Here is a 23,645-nt window from a genome sequence, read left to right on the forward strand (position 1 = left end):
GCTTATGACCTCACATATTACATCACTCATGACATGGTCAGTGACGTGACTGATGACATCTCAAATGACATCATGCCACAGATTCACTGACACACCCACTACCACCCCATAGAACCTTTCACACACCCACTCCCACACAACCATTCATAACCCCATTCACAGACCCATACCAGTACTTACACACCCACTCACTGATTCGTAGATCTACACACACATCCACTCACTCACCCACACAGTCACTAATACTACCACTGACATATCCACTCATACCCCATACAGCTGCTCACACACATAGTCAGTCAACCATAGAGCTACTCACACACCTAGTCACTCACCCATACAGTCAATCACACAGTCACTTACTCACTTATACAGATACACACACACCCACTCACTTACTCATATAGATACGAACATGTAATCACTCACCGTCACAGACATAGTCACAAGCGCACACTCACCTATACAGCCACTCTCATATTCACTCACTCACCCACCCAGTCACTCATATAATATACCCCATCACTCACCTATACTGCCTTTCACATACCCAGTTACTCACCCATATATTACTGACACATCCACTTACTCCCCCATACAGCCATACACACACTCACCCATACAGCACCTCACACACACACTCACTAACCCATTCATTCAATGGCTCGCCCACTAATTCACCCATACAGGCAGTCACACACCCTCTCTCCCGCCCACACAGACACTAAGACAACCATACAGGTACTCAGACAACCAATCACTCACCAATACAGCCACTCAATTACCCACTCACACACCCATACAGCCACTTAGAAGCCAACTGACAGACTGATATTGGCATTCACACAACTAGCCAGTCACCCATACATTCACTGAGACACCTAATCACTCACTTAAACAGTCAGTCATGCACCCATGGAAGCATCCATACAGGGACTCATGCACCCACTGGCGTATTTGTAATTAACACTCATAAATGTTTTTAAAACATTCACAGTCACCAGATGATGTCATAAGTGATGTCATTTGAGATGCCTTTAGTGAAATCATCAGTGATGTCAGTGACCATGACATGAGTGATGTAATATGTGAGGTTATAAGCAGTGCATTTGGGGGGGGCTGTTTTTGTACGAGTGAAATATGAGCCTAACTATAACGTCCCTGTATCCTTTGTTTTTTTCAGTGAATGATTATATATATATATATATATATATATATATATATATATATATATGTTAAAGTGACCTTATAGTTAGATGTTGAAAGAAAGGTAAAACCTAACAATTAAAAAACAAAAAGCATTGAAATTCACCAGTTCTAGATTACTGAGCTAACTATAACTTGTGCTCCAATATGCACTGCTTATGACATCACAGATTACATTACTCATGACATGTCAAATGATCTCATTAATGACATCACTAATGACATCATACAGTCACTGTGGCAACATCCTAAAGGGTTTGTGGATTTGAAATAATTCAACATGCTACACCTGTGGCCAAATTTCAATTTCCCTTTTCGGTCATGCGCATCAGGGGATTGGCCTCCTGTCGGGCCCTTCACCCACCTCCCCGGGCCCACCCAAACCCCCACGCACGAAACCCAACCGCCTCTTTGGCCGTGCCCGGCAGGGGGTTGATCTGCAGAGAACCTGCCCTCGCTGTAGTTACATGGCACTGGGAGACGCCCTCACTGAAGGGGCATGACACTAAGCAACGTCATTCTGCGTCACGTCACTGCACTGAGCGGTACACAACAATTCAACTCAAACAGGAGCCTTGCAATAATATTTCAATGAAACCAAAAAAAAAATGCAAACACCCTGCTACGTGGTGAAGGTGGCTGGTTATCCACAATGCTGCGTGTCCAGTTCACTCCTGGATCCGAACAATGGACTATTTCTGCGCCATGATTTATTCAACACAAAAATACCTTTTACAAAATGTTTAACTGCGAATTGTGACAGTCACCCCTGTGCCTTTCTTTGTATGCTTCCATTCTCAGTTTTTTTCTCATAATTTCCCAGTAGATAGGTGTTAAAAAGAGTTAGGGCGGGGAAGAGGAATCGGGGAGCGTGATGCTCCCCCGGCCTTCCGGTGAAACCCTGACCACGAAGAGCACCCCGCAAACAGCAAAGAAAAGTTACATGAGCAAGATTGCCTCTGGCTCTCATTCTGCAGTTTACCCAGCGACTGCTTTAATGAAATCCGAATTCTCCCTACATGTCTGGTCCAAATATTCCTGCGTCCACGCCCAATTTCACTAACAGTGTCACTCAAACCAACATCAATAAAATCACTTACATTGGGGGAGGAGCTTAGCGCGCGATCAAGATGGCCGCGTGAGCCTAGAGCTCCCGAGACCCTCGCTCCCTCCGGCATCTATCCTGTCTATTATCCTGTACTTGATGCCCGGACTATTGGAGAGGATCTGCTGCTGAGGCGGGAACCGTTGTCCGGGTCGAAATCGCCCACCGGAGACCGAAGATATACTGCCTGGAAGTTTGGGGCCTAATCCCCGCACGGTGCCCGGGACTTGCGTTGGCACAGTGCCCGTGCCCTAATTGAACAACAGCGGCCTGGACGGGGAGGTGTCGTCGGAGGTGGAGGGGACTTCACTTTCGCTTTCGATTTCGCCTTCCAGTCTCAAGGGCGCCCGGGACGGGGCGTGCGCGGCGCCAGCCACTGGTTGCATGCCCATTTACCCTGTACGGGCCTGGAGATTGTCTACACGGTGGATTGAGATGTCGACCAGGTCGGACGCCGAAAAGCTGAAGCCCAAGAACACCAGGCGGGGCACCTCCACCCAGGCTAATACCATGGACCGCTATGCCCATCAGAGGGGGTCCCAGGGAGAATCGGGCCCGACGTCGGAAGCCTCGAAGGACGCGGCGTCCCCCTCCACAGAATTAACCCTGCAGGACATCATGGGGGCCATCGAAGGGATGAAGTCCTCGATTGGGCAGCAATTCGAGACCCTGGCACAAAAAGTAGATGCCATATCGATAGATGTCAACCTGGTTCGGGCCGACCTCGGCAAAACTAATGAGCGGGTTCAGTCCTTGGACCTCAAGACTGCCGGCCTCCTAGGCGATGTCTCCGGCCTCCAGCAGGAAGTCCGTACTCTCCGGGCAGCAAATGATCACTTCGCCCGCCGGCTGGAGGACTTCGAAGGCCGTGCTAGGCGCAACAACGTCCGCATCATTGGGGTCCCGGAAAATTCGGAGGAGCAGTCGGTGGACCTGTTCGTGGAGGACCTGGTGGTGAACCATCTGGCACCCAAAGGCCTTAGCAAGTTCTTCACCGTCGAACGGGCCCACAGAGTTCCTGGCGGGAGGCCTAAGGTGGGGGCCCCACCAAGGCCGATTGTTGCCCGGATCTTTAATTTCAGGGATCGAGATGCCATACTACAAGCATCGCGGATGGCCGGCCCGCTCCCATTCCAGAACACTACTGTAAGCTTTTATCCGGACTTCACCCAGATGGTGCAAAAGCAGCGGCAAGGCTTCATGGCGGTCAAGAGGAGACTGCGTGAGATGGGACTAAAATATGCCATGCTTTTCCCTGCGAGGTTGCGGGTGGTGTTCGAAGAGCGAACTTTCTTTTTTGAGGCACCCGACATGGTCGGAGACTGGTTGGACACTCTGCCCCAAGGGCGGCATGGCGTGGAACGCTCTGGTGGCGCTGATGGTGCCGGTGACGAACATTGACCCGGGACTTAAGTACCACGACTCCGATCCCTCCGGGAGGTTGATAGTCCGGGGGGTGGCGGGGGCGGTAGGGGAGCTTTTCCTCCTCTGGGGTTCTTTCCGTAGACTAGTTTTATAAGGGGCGACAGGCACACTGCAAGTTGGGGGGCACTTTAGAGCTTACGCAGGGGTGCAGGGTGGGGGGTGGGTGGGGTTTGTTGTTGGGGTTGTTGTTGTTTTTGGTTTTGCAAGGCGTCATGATGCAAGCTCCTGTGGTTCGGGTCGGGTTCCACGTGGGTGGTGGTGGTCTCCTTACATGCTGGGATGGGGGGTAGGGGCCTCAAAATACTCAGTTGGAATGTGAATGGCCTGGGGGATCGTATTAAGCGTGGGATTGTACTGCAATTTCTGAAGAGATGTGCCCCTGATATTGTCCTCTTGCAAGAGACGCACTTGATTGGCAACACGTGCCATGCACTCAATCGTAAAGGCTATAAGTTTGTTGCGCATTCCGGGTTCACCTCGGGTTCCAGAGGGGCGGGAATACTAGTCAGGTCCTCTCTCCCATTTGAGGTTGACTCTACTACTGTAGACGATAGGGGGCGCTTCGCGGCAGTAGCGGGACGGTGGGAGGGCAGGACGCTGGTTCTGGTGTCGGTTTATGTCCCCCCTGCATTGCAGCCCACTACCCTAGCGGACTTAGAGAGGACATTACTGGGTCTCCCGGAGGGCGTGTTGGTGGTGGGTGGTGACTTTAATGCGGTCGGTTCAGGCCTGCTTGACAGACACCCGCAGAGGATTTCGGGGGGGGCTCAGAAGTGGCTTCCTGATTTCATAGACACCCTAGGGCTGGTTGATTGTTGGAGAATGTTGCATCCCACACAACGGCAGTACACTTTCCACTCAGGTGCGCACGGCAGTCTCTCTAGAATTGATTACGTCCTTACTTTGGCCGCGCACGCTTCTAGTGTCTCTGAGGCCAGGCACATGGCACGAGGTATTTCTGACCATTCTCCGGTGTGGATCTGTATGGATGTTGCCAGAGGAGTGTGTGGTAGGGTGGCCCCAATTAACCCGTGGCATCTCAGAGACCCTGTGACTCGTAGTGCGGTACTTAAGGCGATCGACCGTTATTTTCGAGAAAACCTCGGTTCGGTCACGTCGGCGGTGTCCTTGTGGGAAGCATTCAAAACCGTGATTCGGGGTGAGGCCCTCTCCTTGATTACAGCGGCCAAGCGTCGGAGGGACGCGGAGGTCGCCCAGCTTGAGGCGGAGATCGCAGACCTAGGGCTGGCCCTGGGGGGTGAGGTCACGGAGGAGGCGCTGCACGAATTGAGCCTTAAGCAATCGGAGTACAGGGCCCTCGTGACTGACACAGCCAAGGCTCTGAGTAGGGAACAGCGGGGCCGTCTGTACGACGTCGGGGACAAGGCCGGGAAATTGATCGCGTGGCTGGACAAGAAGGAGAGGGTCAATCGAGTGGTGCCGGACCTAGTGACGGAGGCTGGCGCCCTGGTCACGGAGCCGGAGGACATAGTCCAGTGCTTTGCGGACCACTTCCGCACGGTCTATACATCCGTGTCGGACAGGCCTGTGGAGGACTCATGTGCACTCCTGCGCGATCTCGCCCTGCCTTGCCTCTCCGACGTGGACAGGGACGACCTTGATGGCGACATCACGGTCGATGAGATCGCGGGGGCGATCCGTTCTTTGCGTCCGGGCAAGGCCTCGGGTCCGAATGGCCTGCCCATTGAGCTCTACAAACTCCAGCCGGACAAGATCGCTCCGCATTTACGAGCCATGTTTGTGGAGGCGCGGGCGACGGGTTCCCTCCCGCTCGACCAGCGCCTGGCAATGATCGTGGTCATCCATAAAGATGGCAAGCCCAGAGACAGGTGCAGCTCATACCGGCCGATCTCGCTCCTTAACGCTGAGCCTAAGATCCTTGCTAAAATCCTCGCAAACCGGCTAGTCGGGGTGATCGGTGACCTGATCCACCCCGACCAATCTGGATTCATCCCACATCGGAATACTGCGTTGAATCTTAGGCGCATTCATGGTGTGATCGCAAGGGTCGGGACGATGCGGGAACCGGCCGTGGTGGCGGCGCTCGACGCAACGATGGCATTTGACACGGTTGAGTGGGCATATTTGTGGGCCGCGCTCGCGAAGTTCGGCTTCGGGCCCGGATTTGTGGGCTGGGTGAGGCTCTTATACGAAGGACCTCTCGCCAAAGTTGCGGTTAACGGGAGGGCCTCCAATCCCTTCGACTTGGGAAGGGGTACCAGGCAGGGTTGTCCCCTCTCGCCGCTGTTGTTCGCTCTCGCCCTTGAGCCGCTAGCGGCATGGATACGGTGGCACCCAGACGTGAGGGGGATTCGCTGGTCCCCCGACCACGAGGACCGCATTTCCCTCTATGCCGACGACATTCTGCTCTATCTTACCTCACCCCGGAAGTCCCTTATAGTAGTCTGTGACATCTTGACTTCCTTCGGGAGGAACTCGGGGCTCACCATCAACTGGGGTAAGTCATATCTATACGCCCTGTGTGGAGACGCTCCGGTTCCCCCGCGGAATTGCCCGATCCAGATCGCCCGGGAGGGCTTTCAGTATCTTGGGATCTATATTTCAGCCGACCCCACGGTACGATATGAGCGAAACTTGCTCCCTCCGCTGGCGCGCCTGCGGCGGGACGTGGCAGGCTGGAGGCGGCTGCCGCTTTCCCTCCTCGGTCGTGCGGCGCTCTTTAAAATGATGTCGCTTCCCCGCTTTCTCTACGCCCTGCAGAACACCCAGGAGCTGGTCCCGGCCAGTTACTTTCGGGAGGTGGAGAGTCTACAGCGTTCGCTGCTGTGGGACGGCCGCCCGCGTATAGCGATAGCCAAACTAACTCTCCCTTGGTATGACGGTGGTATCGCGCTTCCCGACATCCGGAGATACTATTGGGCCTCCCAACTGTGCGCAGTCAACCACGGAGTCTACGGTCCTGCGCTTAGCCCCGGCTTCGCTATGGACCGGTGGTTGTTGCGGGGTGGTGGCTATTATAGAGCACTCTATTCAAGGGCCCCGGCTGGTTCCCTCACGGGGCCGACCGGGGTGGCGGTGCACGTGTGGAAGGCAGTCACGAACTCCCTGGGGTGGAAGGATAGACTCACACTGGCCACTCCGCTGTTTGACTCGGACATGCTGGGGAAACTCTGGAACTCTAAGGGTTTCGACAAATGGGACCTGATTGGTATCTCCAGGGTGGGGGACATGCTGTCCAAGGGACGGATTAAGTCGTTTACAGAGCTGCAGACGGAATATGCGCTAGAGGGCACGGAATACTTCCGGTACGCGCAGGTACGTCATGCGCTGCGGTCGGTCCTCGTTGAGGGGGAGAAGGTGCCTGAATCCTCCCCGTTGGAGGACCGGATCTTGGACGGCCATGTGCCGGAGAGCACAATCTCTCTCATTTACAAGAAGCTGGTGAACGTCCGTACCGATCTCCTCCTGGGGGTGCGGGACCAGTGGACTAGCGACGGTCTTGAGTTGGACGATGAGGACTGGCAGTGCGCTGTCTCCTCCCCGAAAGAGGTTGCCATCCCCGCCAGGTTGCGGCTGGTCCAGTTGAAGATACTCCACAGAGTCTATGTCACTGGTCCCCGGTTGGTCCACATGGGTTTCTCCGAGGACGGGCTGTGTAAGAGGGGCTGCGGGATGGTGGGCACCTTTCTGCACATTATATGGGAGTGTGGTGTGATTGCGGAATTGTGGAAGCAGATTCATGTTGTGATGCAGGAGGTCACGGGTATTGTGTTGCACTCAGAGGCGCGGCGCTGTCTCTTGAACGTGTGGGGCCCTACAGACTACGATGCTGCGCAGACTCAATGGGTGACCCTTGGTAATATGGTGGCCAAGCGGGATATTGCACGATTGTGGGGATCCCCTAGCCCGCCCACCCTGGATGCATGGAAGGATAATATGGACTGGTGCATGTTTCGGGAGAAAACAGTGTATTGTGCACGGGGGAGGCCCAAGGAATGGCACAAGGTGTGGGGGGGGTGGAACCAGTATAGGGGGTACATCTGCCTGCCTCCGGCCACTGACCCACCAGAGGAGCACCTTTCCCCCTAGCCCCACTTCTGACTTGAGTTTTGCGGATGAAATCTGATAGAAAGTTAGTGCCTCTGCCTCTCCCTCCCCTCCACACTTGAGGGCTGTTCTGATGGTGGATATGGGGCCGCCGCATCGGTGGGATCTGGCGCGAACACATGATGTATATTGCCTTGCTTGTTATGTTCTTCTTTAAAAATCGAAACCTTTTTTCTCTCCTGCAAGACAGCTGTAGAAGATTACACAAGTTGATTGACGAGCTGCCGAACCTCCGGGTTGTCGGCTGAATAGCTGTGTATCTGAAATATCCGAATAAAGGTTTATAAAAAAAATAAAAAAAAAAAAAAAAATCACTTACATTGGGCACCACCTCTGTGGATTAAAAAATACACTGGAGAGTACCAGCCTGATGACCCCAGACTGACGAATTATCAAAATGGTGAATTGTCAAAAATGGTGAAACATTATTTAACGAATATCTGAGGTGTAGGGGGGCTTACCCAGGGGAAAAAATACACTGGACTCTAGGTCATACCAGCGGTCTGGAAGAACAAAAATTAAAACAAGTTTGGATGACCATTGAAAGGTGTTAGCCAAACCCTTGGCTTTGCCAATGCTGAACATCAACAAAAAATACGAAAAATAAAAAATAGGGATCCCCAACATGATGGGGTACAAGCACTCCTATGAATGGTTCATGAAGCAGCAATGATCTTTGTGTTTTCTTTGCCGATACTGAAAACAAAACATAAAAAAAGGTTTATTGTAAAGGTTGTTGAGCAGAATGTATATCAGTGTGATGATGTATAAGAAGAGTGCATGCATCACCACCCATGCACATGAATGTATCATGATACTGCAACAGCCATTTGTTTTCCTTTTAATTTACTGCCTTGGAACTGTAAATCTGTAAATTAAAAAGTAAAAAAAAATCAATCAGAGCAAATTAAAGTTGCTGGCAGCCTTTGAAAAAAAGAGCAATATATATATATATATATATATATATATATATATATATATATATATATATATATATATATATATATATATATATATATACACATATATATATATATACACATGTCCAGTGGAGCAACGGCGGACCTCTGGTTCTGTACCTCACGCCAGTTCCAGTATGTGTTTCTCCTGCGCAGCCTTCCCCAACGCCAGTCGTTATATGATGCTACTGTGCTCCAGATGAAAAAATTACTATTTGTAATGTGAGGGTGCGCAGATCATAAAGTCCAATAGTCAAGTCAGATCATAAAGTCCAATAGTCAAGTAATGATGTAAAAAAATCAATTTCTTTATTCAAAATTCTTAAAATTTCAGCAAACTGAGGCACCCAGCCAACGCGTTTCATTCCCATGCCGGGAACTTCATCAGGGCAGTGAAAGTGCAGACTGGAATGTTCCCACTCACAATGGCCAGTGTAGGCGTTCCTGAATAACATGAACTGTAGATGCTCCCAAAATCAATGAGCGTCCAAATATCAAACCTTCTAGAAACGTAGCAATGACTTATTACAATGTGGTTCAGTGTAATGCACTCGAGCCACACAGAGGGATAACAGGTATGATACATCCTGCAAGGAAAGAACTAGACGCCATGTCAGTTGTTCTTTGACTTCATGTGACATATACATATATATATATATATATATATATATATATATATATATATATATATATATATATATCTTCGAACACACAGGTACAGACCACGACGTGCTGCAGGTTCAATTTCAGTGCATATTTATTCCGCGAGGATCGGCATGACGCGTTTCGGCCGTGTTACCACGACCGTGATCACATGACACGCTAGGATCCATTTCTTCTTCAAATAGTGTCACAAAGTACCCTCCTCCCTTCTTAGCCAATAACAGCACACAATGGACCTAAACAACAAACTGCCATAGTCGGGAGGACATTTTTTTTTTTGTAACTAAAAGAAAAACTAATTCAGTAAACAGAAAATATATTCTGATGTGTGTTGAATTTATACACATAGTATATATATATATAGATAGATAGATAGATAGATAGATAGATAGATAGATAGATAGATAGATAGATAGATAGATAGATAGATAGATAGATAGATAGATAGATAGATAGATAGATAGATAGATAAGGGAGGCAATGGGGGAGTGGGGGAAGAGCGAATCAATGCCGCTGAGCAGCAGGGAGTTACAGTGGGCAGGGGAGCAACGGAGGAGCTGGAGGAGGCGCAGGAATCAGACAGAAAAAAGCTGTGTGGGAACGGGTGGCAGGAGGACGCAGCGGATAAGCAGACCAACGTGGAGCGTGGAGAGTCCTGAGGTCAGGGATGTGGGTGGGAAGCCGCACATAGGGCAGAGAGCAAGAAAACATGTGTACGCCCATGGAGAGCTAATAGGAAAACAAAGAAACAGCTCCCTAGGGTCATCCAATCAAAGGGATGATTAAGAAGCAGTGCTCCAGGGAAAGGTCAAACAGAAGCAGAGGAATGAAAGTCACCAAATAAGAAGCAAGCACGGAGATAGATTAAAAAGCCCAACAAATGATAAGAAATGGGCTGACCCAAAGGCCACAAAGTGTAGGCATGATACGCAATGGGTATTTCGACAAGCCAGCTGAAGTTGCCCATAGGAAAGACCTAAAAGATCTTTGGAATTTTAAGAATCAAGTTATATAAAATTAGGAGGGAAAGGGGTTGTCACAAATATGGGTAAACGGTCACAGAGCTTAGTTTTGTACATCTACTATGCCTGACACCATAAGAGGAAACAGCAAATGACGTCAGATCAAGAAGTAGGGAGACTATTCACAATAAAACATGTTCGAGGTTAAATCTGTGGGGGTACGGCGGTATATTGGGTAACTGCAAAGAGGGGGGAGAAGAGGAAAAACGACGCATAATTTAAGGGCCGGACTGGGAGGGGTTAATGTAAGTGAAAAAGAGGACGAGAAAATTTAGAAAGGGGGGAGTCCTACTACCTCTGTTCAACCAGCTGGCGGGGGAAGATTAATGGCAAAAGAGGCTGGGGAGATTGGGGATACGGTTTAGAGGTAATCATTTTGGGGTGGGTTGTGGTAAAGGGTGATAAGGGTAATTTTAGGGTTTAGGCATAGTAAAGGTAATTTTAGGGATTAGGGTGAGTAGTGGCAAAGGGTGGGAGGGCTAATTTTAGGGTTTGGGGTGGATAGTGGTAAAGGACGTAAGGGTAATTTTAGGGTTTAGGCATAGTAAAGGTCATTTTAGGGCTCAGGGGTGGGTAATAGTTATGGGTGGGGGAGGTAATTTTAGAGTTTTGCGGTGGGTAGTGGTAAGGGATGAGAGGAGTGATTTTGGGGTGGGTAGTGATGTGTCTGGGCCTATCACATGGGACAAGAAAGGCCGAAAATGTGACAAAGAGACGAAATGATGTTATGATAAGGTAGACTTTTATGGTGGTGGCTGCTTGTAATAGTTGGGCTCCAGGTCAGCCGACACCCATAGAGACCAGGCAACCACAGACATTTCTAAAACTTAGAGACCCGGAGAGGTACAGGGTGCTGTGGCCTGCGTGGAACCCTTTACTTTTTTTTACCTGGAATGCTCCGCAGACGTCAAACCATGCTTAAAAAAATATTTCCTCGCATTTCTCTGATAGAAAGTTCCAAAAATTCCTAGGAAAAGCAAAATTCCCAACACGCAGTGCTAACATCCTCTTCACATTAAAAACTGTAGTACTGACTAGGACAGGCAAGGTGCAAAAAGGATTTAAACAATAAAGCCAAATTTAAAAAGGAATTCTCTTGGAATGTACATAGATGTAGTATTTGGGCCTGGGGTCTGTCAGTGTGGATGTATTTATGTGTGTATTGGTATTTGAACAGGGTAAACCAAGCTGTGAGCAACAGAGCACTGTACAGTAAACGAAGGGTTTGGAGATGATCTACAAGATTGTGTGTGTCAAGTGGATTACACAAATACATATTTACACACATTTAGGCACATGGGAAATAAGTAATTTGCCCTAAATCACACGATGTTGAGTCTAGCGACGAGGCAGGTATTTAAACCTGGATCTTTACGTTACAATGGCGGCAGCTCGAGCCATTAAGCCACACCTCTTCCCACTTCTTCCCCTTTGGTGCCAACAGAAATCTACCGACTATCTGCTAAGTCCAACCCTTACCTAAAGTGCTGTACAAACATTATTTTTTGGACCAGTAATTTCTTTGAGAAAAAAACCTCCAGAATTTGCAATAAAATACAAAGAACTGCAAAAGTGCTACCACACAGCCTTCTCGTGCTTCTTTCAATAACAACAGTTCCCTACCTGTTTGCATCAGGCTAGGAGTCTAAGACCTACGACAAGAAAAGCCAACAAATGTCTTGGGATACAGGTACCTGCGGTATTTGGGGCGTTTCTGAAAACTACACACCCAGTCAACTCCAGGGTTGTGCAGATTGCGTGGGTCCTATTGCCTTTTCTTACCCAGAATGCCCTGGAAATGTCAAAGTATGGATGCAGAAACACAATTTCCTCAAATGTCTGTGAAAGAAACTCTAGAATTTGCAGCCAACAGCAAAAGTCCTACTATGCTGCATTTCCACATTTCTCTAAAAAAAAAAAAACAGTAATCACCAAACCGTGGCAGGCCTGTTGTGCTGGACAGGAATGGGTCAAACCTGTCCATGTGTGACATCTATGTAGTACCAGGGTGGTCTTCATATTATCCCAGTTTTGGTCTGAGGTGCTGAGGTGGATGGAAGGAAAATAGATCAATTTTTAGTTTGGCTTAGGGTGGAACACAGAAACATTTTTTGGGGAAAAAAGAAGTCAAATATTTAATATGTTCCTGACAGGAAAGTAGCTTGAGTATGGAGATTTCACAGGAAGTCTGAAACTACCAAAATCTCTTAAGAAATGTAATGGTCACAAGTAACACTGTTTTAACGGTTCCAAAGAAAACACGAAGAAAATCTGATAAACATCTGGTCAAAATTGTGGTATTACTTCCACTATACCAGCCTTCACTCTCTGAGGAAGGAAAAACGTATCTGCTTCTGTGTTCGCAACCAACCCTTTGAACTGGGCGCATTGTGTTGGAACTGGAATCGACTTCTTTATATTCGTAGAGAAGCCCAATTTGTGTGGCAGGTTCTTACAGTGCTTAATTTGTAAAAATAAAAATAAAAACAGTGCCAGGGCCCTTCTCAGGAGGCAACAGCAGCCTTCATCCACTATTGTCCATGTTAGCTCTGCCAATGACAGTGGCAACACAACTACTGACCCTCGCATTCCTACAAGTGTGACAATTAGGACTGTTACAAGCCATCCAGGGATATCAAATTCATGCAAGGCAGCTATTGTTCCTTTTTAAAGGATATTGACTCATTAAACACTGTTATTGTGCTCATCCCAAAATCAGAAAGACAGCACCACCATGTGTTAGACTGTCACTAGAGCCAGTGCTGAGAATTAAGTGCTAGTGCCGAGCACCGGACACCACCGGCTCAAATTAAGCACTGTAGATATAATACAGAATGTAGAGTCACCGGCACTGCCAGGGCCTTATGTCATGTCTGGGGACGGCATCTGGTGGACAGGCACTGATGGGTGCCAACTAGTGCCAGAATGGTGCCTCGCGAGAGAACATTTCAGGATAATACCCGGAGATGCCTCAAGATGAAGTCTCTGTGGGCATAAGTATCCATTAGAAGCCCATAATGCACTCTTACTCGTGTATTTCTCGTGCCTACCAAAGTACAAATTATTATTAAAGTGCACGTTATGATGTAGATAGGAATGCAAACAGAAGCTGAAGAGTGGTCGCATTAAAATCTGAGCAAGCAATTTAGTGTCCTTGATGGATTATGGATTTTATTGGAATGCACTTTTAACTATGAACATCCCAGAGTTCCTTTCTTTGCTTTGCATTATTTTTGCAGCACCATTAACTTGTGGGGTGTTGCTTTACATGTACCTGCTGCTTGACCCGTGCCTAGTATAGCCACACTCCACTGATGATCGCCAACAAGAGCTAAACTTGTCTCAGCAGTTGCTACAGTCCATAAATGCATGCAGGGTATTTTACCAGTTTATTTGCCGAAAATAATTTTCACACAGTGGTGTCCCTGCAATCACTCTCTGGTTTGGCATGGGTAGTTATTTTACTAACGCTGTCCGCAAACAGCTTTTTGGGCACTAGCCGGTTGGTTATAAACTGATTTTTTGTGCACGCTCTCCACCTACATTGAGACCATCGAGCAGTTTCTCTCTTAGATTCTCATTATGTTCTCTTTCTCCCCCTTCCTCCTACACTCGAGTCGAAATCTCAAAGAAAAGACAGAATAAGCAATAACAGAAATACATCATCTTTAAAATGAATTGTGTGGCACGTTAAATCTGACTGGTCTCTGGATTGTGGCAGTAGAACCCCCAAATCTTCACGATAATTGCCGCCCACTGAATAACGAGTTCTACATGGATGGCTACAATTTGGAAATTTGGAAACTGGAATAACTTGAGAAATCGTGAACATCATTTAGTAGATTTACAAAAACAATATCCTGAGAAACAGTCATTTGTGTAGCAATCAATAACGGAGACTCTTTGTTGATAGGTCTGAGTGTAGTTTTAATTCAAGAGGTAACTTATGGTGGCATCTTGTATTTAAACAGAAACCACACCTCCAACACAACAGGCTCATTGAATCAGAAAGACGGAGGTTTGCCAGGGGGAAAAACAGAAAGTGCGCCAGCTCAGATCTGCGGAAGACTTAGTTCTTCCCACCAACATAATGTGCAGAAACAAACAGCTCTTATGGAAATCTTTCTCAAGCATGGTTATGCCTTTGCACACAGGTTTCCAGGTTAGAAAGACTTTCGACAAAATCTGATTCTCTTCCTAAGAAATTCTGCATGGTTGACGTATCAGTTCTTTCCGGTGTTCAAGTACAAGCGATCAAAGGACTTGAAAGAGATTTCTAAGTAATATTGTAATTGTTCAACCTTTTCTTATATTATTTTATTGCTACAACCAATGTTATGAAACTTTTTGGTCACATTATAATGAACTTGTAAAGTACACAGAATTTCAGTGTCTTGTTGCAAAATTGTCCTGGAGATATTTTGAACACAGTAAGCTTTATACGGGACTTGATATTGCAGGATTCATAATAAACACGTAATAATGCTCAGAAGCGCCTACAAATCTCCTAGAGAAAATATTATTGCAAAACACTTCAATTGAAAATTACTTTCGACGGCCAGGAGCATTGCTTTTATCTCGGAGAAAAATTGTGGTCGAGACAATTTTATCAGAGTCTTCATAGCACTGCAGCCTCTCGAGCTGGCATTTCGCGAAGAATGCTGTGGTCTGAGAGTTCAGAACCCTTCAAATTATAACTGGGTAACTGGTTCTGCAATTTGCATGTTTTTTTTACAGGGTTTGCAACAAAAAAAGAAAAACAAACAATGTGCAAGCAATTAACTCACATTATGTAGTCTTTCTTCAAACAGCCCCCCTACTCTGCACTTTCTATAACTCAAAGGATGACCTAATATATTTATTTGTAAATTCGACTAGATTGTATTTATTTGTAAATTTGACTAGATTTAGGGGTGGTGTTGCACCCAACACAGCTTATTTTGTTTTCTATACCAAGGCAGCTGCCCCATAACCCACCACTATGAAACCGATATATTGGGACAAAGCTTTTTCATTCTTATAAAAGCTCTTTGAAACTGTTAAAAAGTTAAAAGTTTAGTTTATTTGGATTTTTTTTTTAATGTATTTGGTCAACGCACTTAGGTTTAAGCAATAGATTAACTGACATGACATAGCATTTTTGTGTTTTGAGGGACAGAAAACCTCACTGAGTAAAAATAAAGAAGTTTTAGCCAAAGGGGGATGAAAAAGGCCAAAGGATTACCATTCAGTTTGCCCATCCTTCAACAGCGCGGACCATTCTGTATCTATGCATTGTACGCAATCACTAAACAAAATACAACACTGACAACAAAACGATGAACGTGATATTGTTACTCTCTCCTCAGTCTTCATTTTCCTTTACTGCTAATGACCCACTCCTGTCTTGGAAGCACCTGACCTTTATCGCCACTACGCCGTCCATGTAGAATACAGATGTTGCCAGTGTTGGTGAACCTCCCCGATGAACAGTCACCGAAGCAGCTCGCGGAGCAGCAGGCATAGCTCAACACCTACTCATTTATTACGTAAATGCGGTCATGGCAAGAAACTGGAGCATAGTGCCACACTGCTAATGGTGCGGGGGCTCCCACAGAAATAAGTGGCGGAGACACATTAGCACTTTTTCATTTGCCTCTGAATGGTGTTAAAGTACGAAATGACAGTGTCACTGAGAACCTGGCACATGTTATCTGATGATGAGTGAATGCATCAACAGTAGCAAATTGTTGTGATATCCTTCCAACCACTCATCCGTCACTGAATATTTAAGCTGTTACAAATAGCAATGGTGCCCCAGCTCGGGTCAGACTGCTCACGAATGCCGTGAGAGTGAGGACCAGGATATGGTGCTGACATATCACCCATGCAACTGCTGCAGACTGGTGAAGCAGTCACACGATATAGCAATAACAGTGTCCCCAAGGCCTAGCACCGGGCGGCATGGCAGCCACTCCCTCCAGCTCAGCCTTGGCATCTTTCAACTCCATAAATAGTATCAAATATTATCAACGTCTGTGGCAAGGGCACGAAGCTGTGAGACTGGGCTGACACATCCAAAGAAATGTTGTTTATCTGAAATTTAGTCCTGTTCCTGGTGAGAAATTGACTTTCAAATGGTCACAAATCACCTTCATATCAGACAGCCCTCGATAAGACACCTGGCAAAGTGGGAGCATTTCAGGCCGGATGCCTACCTGCCCCTGCCTGACTCCTTGGAAGTCAGTGGGTCACGCCAGTGGGTAATGGCGTAGCAAGGTCAGATGGTACCCGGTGCAGAAAATTTCTTGTAACCCCTGGCTTGACAAAATAGCAAAAATATGTGTTTAAAACACCCGAGGCGGCCCGCACCCACCTTCCTACCCCACTGCCAGTGGGGAGTAACTATAAGAGAATATATTTGACTCCTGAGTGAATAAGGCGGTGCTCTGACCAGAGCCTACAACAAGAACACAACAACCTGTCCTGTTGAAGATAGACTTTGTATTTCTGCATGATACCGAAACAGTGCTGTTTAATAAACCACTCAAAAACTTAAAGTGGTGTATAAATTATGTAAAACAGAAAAGGGAGCTTCTGGGAACGCAAACACTTTGGGTAGAAACATTCCAAGTAAAATAAATGTTCTCAATTTTGCCTGCTCCAAGGTCTGTTTTCTGGCAAAGTCTTTAAGCATTAGATTACTGAAATATCATCGACGCACAGCTCTAAAATGGCTTATGCATGTACCACTGCAAGCTACGTTAATACAGCTTTTGGATTAGTAGTATACCACCATCCATGCCCACTTGGAATAGAATAAAAGCAACTTCTGACAAGCCGCTCAGTCAAATCTCATTGGAGGGGTACAGCTTAGTCCAGACATTAGCAAGGCACCCAGTACAAGTGACACATACATTATTCAAAACTTTAAAAACAGCTCAGGCGGAAGACATGTCAAGTGATATGCGTCAGTCTGCTGGTGACACAGCAGGTGTCTGGCAAAGTCTTTAAGCACTGGATTAGCAAAGGGCCAAAAAGACAAACTTTCACCATTCCTGTCAAAATATGACTGATGGTGGGTTTGTAAAATACCACCCAAGCCCCCTTGTCGTGGGTTATAAGCAACTTCCAGCCTGCTGTGCTCTCTGCAGAGCTCATCAGAGACGTGAGGCTAATTCAAGAAGTGAACAAATCACAGAGTAAAAGTGAGACAAAAATGCTCAGAATTTAGGGTGAGGCACAAATTATGCAAAAACTAAAGATGAACTTTGGTAATGTGCCACTGTGTGTGTACTTACAGATTTTTTGTACGGAGTTGTTTTGGTCTTAATTATTCACTCAGAAACTGAGCTGAACTGTTCCTGTGTGCTGGGGCCAGTAAAGAAATAACAGAGGCACAGAAATATAGATCGTGAATTTTCTTCAACCTTTAGGATGTCAGGGGTGCTTTAAAAACGTCTTTGGATCAGACTCTGTGGACCAATCAAAAGGCACGTTTTAAGTGGCATCTTAATTAGGATGCTGTATAAAAAAAAAAGAAAGCAAAGTATCTCAGTCCTTGACTAACTGGATTGGGTGAAAATCAAATGAATTCTAACAATGAAATACCTTTAATAAGTTATGAACGCAGTTAAAAAAAGATTACTCCGTCTGTTTTTCAAACTTCCAATACCTACATGGACTGTGGTTTAATTCGAACATATTCTTCACCCTCCCGACTTTCTCACTGTGGGCGAGGCTACAAAATGCTGTTCCTGTTTCATTTAGAGAAAAAAGCACACTGTTTGTAGAATTTTCCAACAAAAAAGGGAGCGTTTTGACCGCAGTTTTTCCTCAAGCACAGCAATATGTGTCAAATGTTTCAGGGTCTGATTCGGCCCGAGTCAGGGGACTGCGCGGTCGTAAAATCAAGAAACAAAGTATTTACTCTGAAAAAATTCTACTCCAGAGTGTCCCTGAAGAGACGGCATCGCGCGCCTTTCGTCGCAGGTGACCCGGTGATTTCGCGCGCCTTTCGTCGCAAATGCCTTGGCTCGCGAGACCGAAGCCTCGCTCTACGCCTACGGCCTCGCGCCTTTCGACGCTGGAGCCTCTGCGCGCGAGCCCGAGGCCTCGCTCTAAATTACACCCGAGTTCGCGCGAGCACTCGGGAGAATGAAGGCGAGCACTCGGGAGATTAGGTTCACCCACTTTACTTCGTGATTTAACGCAAACATCCATGAAATAAGCTTTTCTGTTGGAGGGAGGGGGGGGGGGGGGGGTTCTTTTAAAAATCAGTTACCTATTAACATCTTTTAACGCTTGAGGCCGGCACCGTAAATACATTCATTAGTATTTCCCACGCGAGAGACACTCATTTTGACGACTTCGCGCGGATGAAAGGCTGTGACTGCTTGCGTGGATTCCTCCCTCTGAAATTCACAGGTTTGCTGAAAGGTCGCTTCAGCAGGCACAACAGCCTTGACAAATCTCACAGGGGTGGCATGGTAGCTTTACACAGAGATGTCTGCAGCGGGGCACCAACCTGCCGAGGTGCCTTAATAGACTTTTAGCACTTTTATCTGCCGGAAAAAGGACCCGGTGTATTGGAAAATAACGTGATGCCACTGTTGGACCAGTGGGGAAGTCGGGGTTAGTTTTTTGTGCCAAAGCTTGGCAGAATGCCCGTGTGTAAACCCTGCCCCTCAGCGTGCTCCAATGGGAACAGAACAGCCTGTTTTCAAATGGCACACACAGACAGTTAAGGAGTCAGCGTGGGGTCGGGCACACTGGGTAAAAAGTGATCTGCCTGAGATCACACGAAACGCCAGCTCTTCAATTATACACGCATCAGAATGCCAGGAGCCGCCTCACGCGGCGCAACGTTGATTCCGTAGAGACACAAAGTACTCTGCCAGCGATCACACACAGTGCCATCTCTGATTATTAATGCAGAACTACACGTATCAAAATATAAACAAACTGCAGAACGGCACACGCCCCCAGTACAAAAAGAGATGACCCAGGTAGCTCGGGAGATGCGCTTACTGAATAAACATATATGTAATCTGCAGGTCCGGGGTTTGATTTCCAGTGTGGCAGCTAAGTGGGTTAAAGCGCCATTTGCAGAGCTATGTCTTTCTGTAACCTGCAGCGGAAGCTCCAAGTGCCAGGCCGGTAGCTAAGCGGGTTAATGCGCCCTCTGCTGTGACTTGTGAGAATAGCCAGCACACCTTTCAAACCGAGAGCCATATCTTGAGTAGGTTAATGTTCCCTCTCCGGGTTATCTGTGCTTTACCTGCAGGACAAAGCATCAGATCGCAATGTGGCAACTAAACGGGTTTAACACCAACTGCAGCTCCCTGTGTGTACCCCCTTCCCCGCCACTTCAGTCCACGTCTACTGCACTAGTAAGACAAACAGGTGCCTCTGGTACACGCAGGGTTCCAAGTCCCAAACCCAGAAAGACAGCTCGGGTGATCAACGCGCTTGCTGCAAGGGTTTGTGCAAAATCTGAAGGCGGAACGTTTAAAATTGCTCTCTCAACAGAGACGTTTGTCCCTCTGATGGCTGTGTCTCCGAATTAGTAAATGACACCTGTTATTTGCAGTGCCGAAGAGCGACTGCTGCTCAAGACAATGGCGTGAAAAATGAGGCGCCTTGAGCAGATTCAGTCGACAGAGTGGTTCTATTCACATCTATTCTTGCAGCCACCCATCCATCCATTCAGAAGAAAACCTGGAGGCGCTTTAAGGCGATTGGATTGCGTCATTCTGTACAAGCCCATTCATCCATTCAGAAGAGGTGCGCCCTGATCCCTTCACTTAACAAAGTTATTCTATAAAAGTTTATTATTCGACCTATTCACAAGAGGAGCGGGTACCACATTGAGACGATTCAGTTCACAGAATAGTGTTCTACATTCCTATTCAGCCACCCATTCATCCATCTATACACAAGAGAGTTCTTGGGCGCCTTGAGGCGACTCAGTCAACAGTCATCACTACTTGGTTATTCATCCATTCACAAGAGATCCAGAAGGCAGCGTGACACCATTCAAATAACAGGGTCCTTGTCTACAAGACTGTCCACCTAGCCACACATCCACAAGAGCACAAGTGGGCGCCTTGAAGCCATTACTTTGGTACGGTCCATCGCTGGAACCCTATGAATTCATCAAGCAAATCGTGGATTTACGCGAGACCCAAACTGAACAGCATTCTCGTTGCATCCACCCTTGAACCCTACTTACTCTGCAGCCACATTCCTCCTCAGCTCTCTTCCATACCGTGGGCATCTAGTGGTGTTATCACCTGCTGTGAGATCGTAAGTCGTGGCTGCCTCACAACCGAGCAAACTGTGTGATCTTGGGAAAACTAATGTATGGTATATCAGGGGGGTGTGGTTGGGACAGCTATCACCAGTAAGTGGCACGTTTACTCCGGTCCTTGAACTACAACAATTGAGTGTTTAGAAACGGGTTAAATGCTGGCGTAAGGCGCTACATGAAGGACCCCTGGCATGTTCTTTACCACATCAGGGTATTACAAATGCTTGCCATCAGCACAGTTAAAGAATGGAACCCACAAGTACATATATAAGCACGTATAAATATTGAGGGGTAAAACAGACGTATTTGTCAGCTGCGTCCACTCACGCGAGTGCCTCTGAAGGCTTCGGTACGATTTACCCCGAGTATGTGCCCCGTCATGCCAACTCTGTTGATGCCGCACTCAAAGTTTCGGGCATGAATAGTTTTTTTCCCCCTCGAGTCAACAGGACGTGTCTGTCTTTCTACAGAGGCAAGCACCCTGATGCGAAGAGAAAGACAGACAGACATGGCACACTGACAGAGAGAAGACAGAGAGGGGACGCTGATGGAGAGAGGAAGAGAAAGACACCGGGAGACAGATCGGTGAAACAATAGACAGGTGGGAAGAGAGGGATGTGCAGATAGGGAGACAGAGCGAAAGAGGAAGAGATGTGGAGAGACAGATAGACAGACAGATAGATATGTTAAAGCATACAGAGGAGAAGCAAGAGGTAGAAAAAAGCAGCACAGCCAGAGACAGACAGATAGACAGAAAGAGAGGCGTGTGCTGAAGAAATACAAAATTACAGGCAGAATGGCAGAGACAGGATGCATGGGGTGAAGGCAGATAGAGACAGGGAAAGGTAGGGGAGACATCATAAGAAATACAGACAGTGAACGACAGTTAAAGCGAGAGTGTCAGAAGCGATGGGCGCACCGACAGAGAGCACAGATACAGACAGGGGTCCCGTCTGTCCACACCCTCCAGCAGGGCAAGGGCACACGCCAGCTCTGCACCTCTCGGGCTGTAACCCGTCCAGGGGGCGCTTTCACATACCACCCGGCGGTGGGTGGCACACGTGATCCGGCACGGGCACACGCCAGCTCTGCACCTCTCGGGCTGTAACCCGTCCAGGGGGTGCTTTCACATACCACCCGGCGGTGGGTGGCACACGTGCTCCGGCAGGGGCACACGCCAGCTCTGCACCTCTCGAGCTGTAACCCATCCAGGGGGCGCTTTCACATACCACCCGGCAGTGGGTGGCACACGTGCTCCTTCCGTGGGGTCTCTTGCCCCTCGTCCGTTCTGTGTGTCTCAAAGACCAAAGTGCCAAGGCTGTGGGCAGAGATTGTTGAATATTCACCAGGGACACATGGAACGGAGCTGCAGCTGAGGACCACGGCTCCCAACTCAGTGGTACTCATTTTATCGGCCACGGAAGGGTGAAAAACGGACTCTGCCGGAGTCCCGAACCGCAATATCCAGCTCTCCGAAGCAGCCTACATGCATTGTAGAGTCGCCAATAGAAGAGAACTCACTTTATATAAGGCGCACTAACCCACTGAGCTGCCATCGCTGTAATAGCTTAGCTGGATTAATAAGGAGGTGCATTTTTCCAAGATTGAAAAGGTGTTCTTGTGTAATGTTACTGGTGCGCATGTAAAGCGCTCCTATACCTTCGGGTGAGTTCGCGCTATATAAAATTGCAACAAAAAAAAGTCCTACATCACAAGACGGAGAGCAACACAAACTGTGCACAAGCCTACAAACATAGGCTAGGAAACACACAGTATGTGCGTCAGCACTTTTAGAAACTGTGTGTACCTTATAGTGACTGTGGACCCGAAAAACTCCAGTTCTAAACCCGGCTTCCCCATGTTACCACACTGTGTGATCTTGGGCAGAGCACAATCTCCCCCAGCGCCTCAACTCTCTTTTGCAGTAAAAAGTAGAACTTATTAGAAAGGGGTCTGGCCACTACATAAAGACTGAAAAGGAGCTTGCGTGCAGTGCCTAGAGGCGTTCGTGTGCCAAGTCAGGGCGCTGTGGCCCTACCAGCCGCTGACTTACCGCCTGCAGGACCCACTGGCTGCACACCACAGAGATCCAAAACGCCGGCTTCATCCTCGGGGACCCCGCCACAGCCCTCGGACCCCACCCGGATAGGAATCCGGGATGGGGGATGTCCCGTCCGGAAGGACACAGGGTCCGGATTGAGAAACGAACAGAAAGCACTGGGTGCAGGCACCGGCTCAGCAGTCAGCAAGGAGGGGGCGCCGGTCCATGGAGAATGGGGAGGAGGGGGGGGGCACACAGCCAGAAGGAAGGGAGGGGGGCGCTCGGGTGCAAACTTGGTTCTCCCCCTGGCTCGCGCGCTGCGATCAGAGACTGAAAGTGGAAGGTTGTGTGCGAGCGGCACTGGTGGCCCCCCGCCTCCTCTCACCGTCAGGGTGGGGGCGGAGGCATCCTGCCCACCTCCACCGTCCTCCAACCAGGCGTGGAACCTGGAACATGCCCCCACCCTCCCCGACAACAATTGAGCGGTTCTTGAGCATTTTTATGTTGCTTTTGAATAAGAATTCATCGCAAAGGCACTTAAAGAAAACCTGACGGTTAAAGGGTCTCGCGGAGACAGAAAATACTCCAAGCCACGTGTTTGTGCAAATGGCCAGTTGTGCACGTAGCGCATCATACTGATTTACAGTTTGTTTCTAGGCGCTTCGGGTGTGTAGTGAGGGGACGAAGTACAGCAGCATTAAAGTCACTTGCACAAGATCACAGAAGTGTAAAGGTGTCAGAGAGATGAACCCGAGTTTAGGGACAACTCGATAGCAGGGTAGTGGTAGCGCAGGGAAAGAGGGGTGCTGCCTGGTAAATTCAGGTTTGATAAATGAGTGAGGGA

General features: G+C 47.9%; 1 protein-coding gene across 1 annotated transcript in view; it reads right to left on the minus strand.

Annotated features, from left to right (window-relative positions):
• The window catches only part of NXPH4 (neurexophilin 4), a 395,242-nt gene extending 372,131 nt beyond the window's left edge, over positions 1–23,111 (minus strand). Inside the window, exon 1 of the mRNA XM_085654634.1 lies at positions 22,814–23,111. Coding sequence (XP_085510760.1) covers positions 22,814–22,867 — 54 coding nt within the window. The 5' untranslated portion in view covers positions 22,868–23,111. The remainder of the gene's footprint in view (positions 1–22,813) is intronic.
• Positions 23,112–23,645: the final 534 nt, after the last annotated feature.

Source organism: Triturus cristatus, chromosome 4_1 (assembly GCF_964204655.1).
Source record: "Triturus cristatus chromosome 4_1, aTriCri1.1, whole genome shotgun sequence".
NCBI lineage: Eukaryota > Metazoa > Chordata > Amphibia > Caudata > Salamandridae > Triturus > Triturus cristatus.